Below are 6,837 nucleotides of genomic sequence, written 5' to 3'. Positions count from 1 at the left end.
CCGCTCATTGCGCGGGCTTAACGGCTAGAGGCCAATAAACCTCTGTACACTCTAAAAGAATCCTTTGGTTGCTGATTAGTAGGCTAAGCTTTTACTTCGAAAAAAAAGATTGGGGAGGTGGACTCATTTTACAATCTGCAACGTCTGCAAAATGTCCAACTTCACTGAACAAGTGAATGCATTATTGCAGCCAACCAACAGCCCAAACATGGCAACATGGCAACATGGCAACATGGCAACATGAAACATGAAAAAACGTTATAGGCTAAACATGAGAAAACCAATGAACATTCCTCCTTTAGAACATACGAGCTCTAATGTCTGCACCTCACAATCTGATAGTCTCTCGATAGGCAGCCGCGTGCTGCAGTTTCAGCACCGGACAGCGATCATCGTAAATGAAATGAAATGTAATCAAATGAAATCAGCAGGGCGAGAGACTGATCTCCTGACGTAGTCCTGTTGTCTTGTGACTTATATGCCTACTCTTTGCCTATGCACTGCGTCGCCTGCCATTGTCTCGTCCTGTCTTGTGTGTGTGTGTGTGTGTGTGTGTGTGTGTGTGTGTGTGTGAACGCGTGTCATATGTTTCCCCGCGGTGCATCAAGAGCAAATAATGATTAGCAGAAATCACGGAAGGCTCCGTGCGGTGCCGCGCGCCTACCCTCGGTGCTCCGACGCCCCACGGAGAACCGAATGACATAACGGAGACGGTCTCTCTAGAGCACGCGCAGTAGTGGGCCTATACCTGCTCGATAGGGAGACGACAACCGCATCCGGTAACACCTGAGGGAAAGAAGAAAGAGCTAATTTTACCGAGCCACTTTTACAGCGCGAGAGTCCACTTCATACCCACTGTGTAGTGTGTGTGTGTGTATGTGTGTGTGTGTGTGTGTGTGTACACTTCATACCCACCCACTTATGACCCGGACAACCGCTGCCACGCGCTCTGCCCTTTCATCTGCTGGCGCGAGTTGCACTCAGCAGTGCTAACTTTATAATAACCCCCCACTCCAGTCCCCCCCCCCCCCCCCCCCCGCCGCCCGCCTCCAGTCGGCTGAAAGTCCAGGGCCGTTTTGTGTGACCTTCCAGCCTCAGGCTATTGTATTGAAGCCACTGTCCTGCTTATTACAACTGCCTTCCACACACAGCCTTCACATAGCCTTCAGCGAGCCTCCCTCACGCTCCCGTTTCAAAAACCTCTGATTCGGTCCAACGAGCTTCTCCCTCGGGGCCCGCACCACAGGTGGGTGCGTGCGTGGGCGGGAGGGAACACGGAGGGAGCCGAGCAGAAGCAGAGCGCGAGGAGTTCTATCTGAGGGCGCGAGAAGAGAACGCAGGGGGGCGAAACCTGCCCGGCAACACCGTAGTGACATCGGAGCAATGTCACGTTACTCCACCGAATATGAATAGCCTCCCCTGCTACCCGGGGACGGTCACTCTCCTAAAGACCCTAAACATAGACAGACAGACAGACAAACAGACCGAGACCCTAACGTCGAAACATAGCCAGCATTACGCGTCCTGTGAGCCTTGATGAACATTGAAACCATGCAGAAAGGGCCTTGGGCGGACTGATTCACTTTTTATCCAACAGCGAACTCATCGGTGATTTTACCCGACTGACGAGGGATTATAACAGAAAGCCAGGTCGGTTGGGACTGGGAACTGGGAGCTGTGCACTTGTCATGCACGACTCCATCCCATAGGCAAGGAGGGGACACTCTCTCACTCGTGTGGATCCACTTGCACCATCTCCACCCCAGAGAACCAGAGAGGTGGGAGGCAGAAAGTTAAGAGGGAGAGCCGGCGAGAAGCCGGCGCGCAGCCCCCCTGAGTAGACTCGAATTTTTCTTCTCAGCTCTCGGTACCTACATCTGATATCGGTCTCTCAGATAGTATCGACCGGCATATCACACCTGATGCTAGTTGAGTGAGTTGTCAAGTGGTAATTGTAACCCTAGAGTTAGAGAAACACGGGGATACGGAGAGCGCAGCTCGATGGATAGAGATTGAGCGCGGCACAGAGACAGCGCAATAGTCTGCTCTACCTCAAGCAGAAAGATACGAAAATGCACATTTTTGGATATCTACTAACTTTCGTTTTTTCTGGATTTTGGTTTAACCTAACACAGAACAGGGAGAGAAGGACTTTTTAAAGACCTATAGGCTATTTTCTTTAAAGGTCCGTCACGTTCTCTGGCTGTAAGTCTGAAATACTTTTCTCGTTCCCCTTTTATTTGTAGGCTGTACATTAGAAATTCCATTTGGTTCTTTTGCCAAACCAATATTTTCTATTGCTCTATTCTAAATTCTGTTGATTATTGGAAGCGTGAAACATTTACACTATTTGTTATTTCAACAATTGGACATTTGTAAAAGTCAGGAGCTGGACGAAATGTGCACTTTGAAGTGATTTAACAGTGATGTTGATAGTAGACTAACGTATTTAGTTTGCCTCAAATATTTAGTTTGCTTCATACATTTTGTCTTTCTAACTATTTCACATTATACGTTTTCCTTGGGACACTGGATCAACGTTTAACCTCTCAGTCGGATAGTTTATGATGTTGCCTAAAACCAAAAATTGAGGTGGTACGATGCGATACGACGTAGGAAAAACCTTCAGTTAACGTGCGTCCCGTCCGCGGCACTCCTGTCTAATGCACCGTGCGTAAAAAGATGAAGCGGTTTTAATTTGCGGCTTTAAGAAGATATTCATAGAGTCAAACAGGCCTGGGAGGCGATGATGTTCTCTTTCAAGGTTAATTATCATTAAGGTCTTTAAGGGAATAATTAGGGTGCGCGGAGACGTTTTCGTTGTGTTTTGTCAGAATGGTTTAACCTCAGAGCAGTCATTAATAATAGCATTTAGCCGACATGTAACTGAATAAAGGCGACGTTTCTCGTCATGTTTAGGGCTTGGGGTAGGTAACTGACGCGCAAGGGAAATAGAAACAGGCCGAAAGGCATTCTCTAAGATTGCTCATTTTACAGTAGAGAATGTGTGTGTGTGTGTGTGTGTGTGTGTGTGTGTGTGTGAGTGTGTGAATGTGTGTGTGTGTTTGTGTGTGTTTGTGTGTGTGAGTGTGTGTGTGTGTGTGTGTGTGTTTGTGTGTGTGTGTGTGTGTGTGTGTGTGTGAGTGTGAGTGTGTGTGTGTGTGTGTCTGTGTGTGTGTGTGTGTGTGTGTGTGTTCGTGTGTTTGTGTGTGTGTGTGTGTGTGTGTGAGTGTGTGTGTGTGTGTGTGTGTGTGTGCATGTGCGCACTGACCCGCAAGGAAAAGAGAAACACCCCAAAAGGCATTCTCTGAGATTGCTCATTTGACAGGAGAAAATGTGCTGTTAAAGAGAAAACTAAGATTGTGTGTGTGTGTGTGTGTGTGTGTGTGTGTGTGTGTGTGTGTGTGTGTTCTTGGAATCCCTGTGTGTTTCACTACCAACCCACCATGTGATATCAGTGGGCAATCTGATGTCTTAATGTCAAGCACTGCAGTGGGAAGTGAGTCTCAGAATACGCACGCACGCACGCACACACACACGTACACACACACACGCACGCACGCACGCACGCACACACACACGTACACACACACACGCACGCACGCACGCACACACACACGTACACACACACACACACACGCACGCACGCACGCACGTACACACGCACGCACGGAACAGAGACACTCCTGTATCCACCAATGTGTGTGTTGTCGTGGTGTGTGTGTGTTGTCGTGGTGTGTGTGTGTGTGTGTGTGTGTGTGCGTGCTGGGGGGTTATGAAACACTCTGACTTCTGGAAATGTACTGAAAACTAACCAATAAAAGTTACTTTTCTTTGTCCACACAGACTACAGTCAACTGAACCTGAAGGCCCCTCCTCTCCTCCCCTCTCTCACTCCTCTCCTCCCCTCTCTCACTCCTCTCCTCCCCTCTCTCACTCCTCTCCTCCTCTCCTCCCCTCTCTCACTCCTCTGTTCCTCTCCTCCCCTCTCTCACTCCTCTGTTCCTCTCCTCCCCTCTCTCACTCCTCTGTTCCTCTCCTCCCCTCTCTCACTCCTCTGTTCCTCTCCTCCCCTCTCTCACTCCTCTTTTTCTTCTCCTCTCCTCTCCTCTCTCTCAATCCCCTCTCCTCCACTCTGCCCTCACTGTAGTATACAACCTACCCCATCAGTCACAGATCCAAGATCAGCCTCCACTCTCCAAACCCAACATCAACCATTGGAAAGAGAAACGCAACACTGACCCAAAACCAGTGACTGGGGGTACCCTATCCCCCCACCCCTTAACCCCCGACCCCCCTTTATGGCCACCATGGATCCCCTAGACGGGACAGACTGGGTGCCCCTCCTGGGGGACCCCACCAACGGCTCCTCCGCATCCCTCTCCTCCTTCTCTTCCTCATCCCCCTCTTCTTCCTTCTTCCCCAACGCGTCCTCCAACGTGTCCTCTCAGAGCGCGCCCTTCCACGGGAGCAGCACCCTGATGACCGCCATCATCTCCCTGACCGTGTTCGTGGTCGGCTTGACCGGGAACACCCTCGCCATCTACGTGGTCCTGCGCTACGCCAAGATGAAGACCGTGACCAACATCTACATCCTGAACCTGGCGGTGGCGGACGAACTGTACATACTGGGGCTTCCCTTCCTGACCACGCAGAACGTGCTCTCCTATTGGCCGTTCGGCTCCTTCCTGTGTCGCGTGGTCATGACCGCGGACTCCCTCAACCAGTTCACCTCCATCTTCTGCCTCACGGTCATGAGCATCGACCGCTACCTGGCCGTGGTCCACCCCATACGGAGTACAAAGTGGAGGCGGCCACGTGTGGCCAAGGTGGTGAGCGCGGCGGTGTGGGCGGTGTCGTTCGTGGTCGTCCTGCCCGTGGTCGTGTTCTCGGACGTCCAGGACACGTTCAACTCGTGCAACATGATCTGGCCGGAACCTCATGACATGTGGTCGACGGCGTTCATCCTCTACACGGCCACGCTGGGGTTCTTCGGACCGCTCTTGGTCATCTGCCTCTGCTACCTGCTCATCGTGGTCAAGGTCCGTAACGTCATAGAATTCTGTGATGTAACGTTCTGTTTTTTGATTGGTCACTTTAAGCTGCTTTTCTGTGTTGTTTGGTTACTCGTCACGGTTGCGATTGTCGTGAGATTTGTCCTCCCTGCTTGGTAAAAAAGTATTTGAAAAAAAAGTTATTTGTTTTGTTTTATTTTGGACCCTCTCTTTTCAATGTGGAAAGTTTTCTGATCCTTGTGGTAATGAATCAAACAGCAATTTTTGTTGTTGTTGTTGTTGTTTTTTGTTGTTGTTGTTGTTTTTTGTTGTTGCCGAATTTCGTTTTTGCGTACATTCTGTGCTTCATTCGTCATATTGAAATATTTGAGCTGTGCTTGATTTCGACTGCTTTGCAACCTGACGTGGTTTGAACCCAGGTTTCCCTCCTTGCCATCCAGACATAGACACAGAGAAAAGTCAGCTTATCCATCCAAGAGTGACACTGGGTTCATAAGTCTCCATTGAGTGATGCCGCTGCACGGTAAAACAGCTTACACCGACTAGCTGATTTCACAGATAAGCTGGAATAGTACTAAAAAATGCAATATCAAGCACACTTCAAAGACCTTCATGTACTGCATTTGACATAGGTTAGTGTTACCAAGATGAAACAAGATACTAACATAGGCTACAATACATATATGAACCAGGTCTACGGTTTAGATCAGTCTCATCATCATTAGCAACACCAGGATGAACCCATGTACTGATCACCATCATCATCATCATCATCATCACCATCACCATCATCATCATCACCATCATCATCATCACCATCACCATCACCATCATCATCATCATCACCATCATCATCATCACCATCATCATCATCATCACCATCATCACCATTATCATCATCATCATCATCATCACCACCATCATCATCATCATCACCATCACCATCATCATCACCATCATCATCATCACCATCATCTTCATCATCATTAGGTGAAATCTTCGGGGGCGCGTGCCGGCTTCACCAAGCGGCGTCGCTCGGAGCGGAAGGTGACGCGCATGGTGGTGGTGATCGTGGTGGTCTTCGTCCTCTGCTGGCTGCCCTTCTTCATCATCAACATGGTCAACCTGGTGGTCATCATCCCGGAGTCCAGCGTCACCGCCGGCGTCTACTTCTTCTCCGTCATCCTGTCCTACGTCAACTCCTGCGCCAATCCGCTGCTCTACGGCTTCCTCTCCGACAACTTCAAGCAGAGCTTCCGGAAGGTTCGGTTGAATTCAGTTTGTTTGGATTTGATTCGGTTCAATTCGACTTAGGGTGATGTGTCTTCTTGTCTCATGTCTTTGCTACGCTTTGCCCGAGCCTGTATACCCAGAGCCGTACATACACTCACAGAACACTTTATTAGGAACACTATACTAATACTGGGTAGGGCCTCCCTTTATTAGGAACACTATACTAATACTGGGTAGGGCCTCCCTTTATTAGGAACACTATACCAATACTGGGTAGGGCCTCCCTTTATTAGGAACACTATACTAATACTGGGTAATACTCCCTTTATTAGGAACACTATACTAATACTGGGTAGGGCCTCCCTTTATTAGGAACACTCTACCAATACTGGGTAGGGCCTCCCTTTATTAGGAACACTATACTAATACTGGGTAATACTCCCTTTATTAGGAACACTATACTAATACTGGGTAGGGTCTCCCTTTGCTCTCAAAACAGCCTCAATTCTTTGTGGCATTGATTCCACAAGATGTTGGAAACATTCCTTTGGGATTCTGGTCCATGATGACATGATTGCATCACGCAATT

General features: G+C 48.9%; 1 protein-coding gene across 1 annotated transcript; it reads left to right on the top strand.

Annotated features, from left to right (window-relative positions):
* Nucleotides 1-4,310: 4,310 nt before the first annotated feature.
* On the top strand, nucleotides 4,311-6,278 carry LOC310824509 (somatostatin receptor type 5-like; the record flags this gene model as incomplete). The annotated part of the gene is made up of 2 exons (XM_083697770.1): nucleotides 4,311-5,042; nucleotides 6,006-6,278. Coding segments are annotated over 2 exons (1,005 nt in total), but the record flags the coding sequence as incomplete, so codon positions are not given.
* Between the last annotated feature and the right edge of the window lie 559 nt (nucleotides 6,279-6,837).

Source organism: Argentina silus, assembly GCF_951799395.1.
Source record: "Argentina silus genome assembly, contig: scaffold_377, whole genome shotgun sequence".
Lineage (NCBI taxonomy): Eukaryota > Metazoa > Chordata > Actinopteri > Argentiniformes > Argentinidae > Argentina > Argentina silus.
This window is presented reverse-complemented; position numbering and strand designations above follow the sequence as displayed.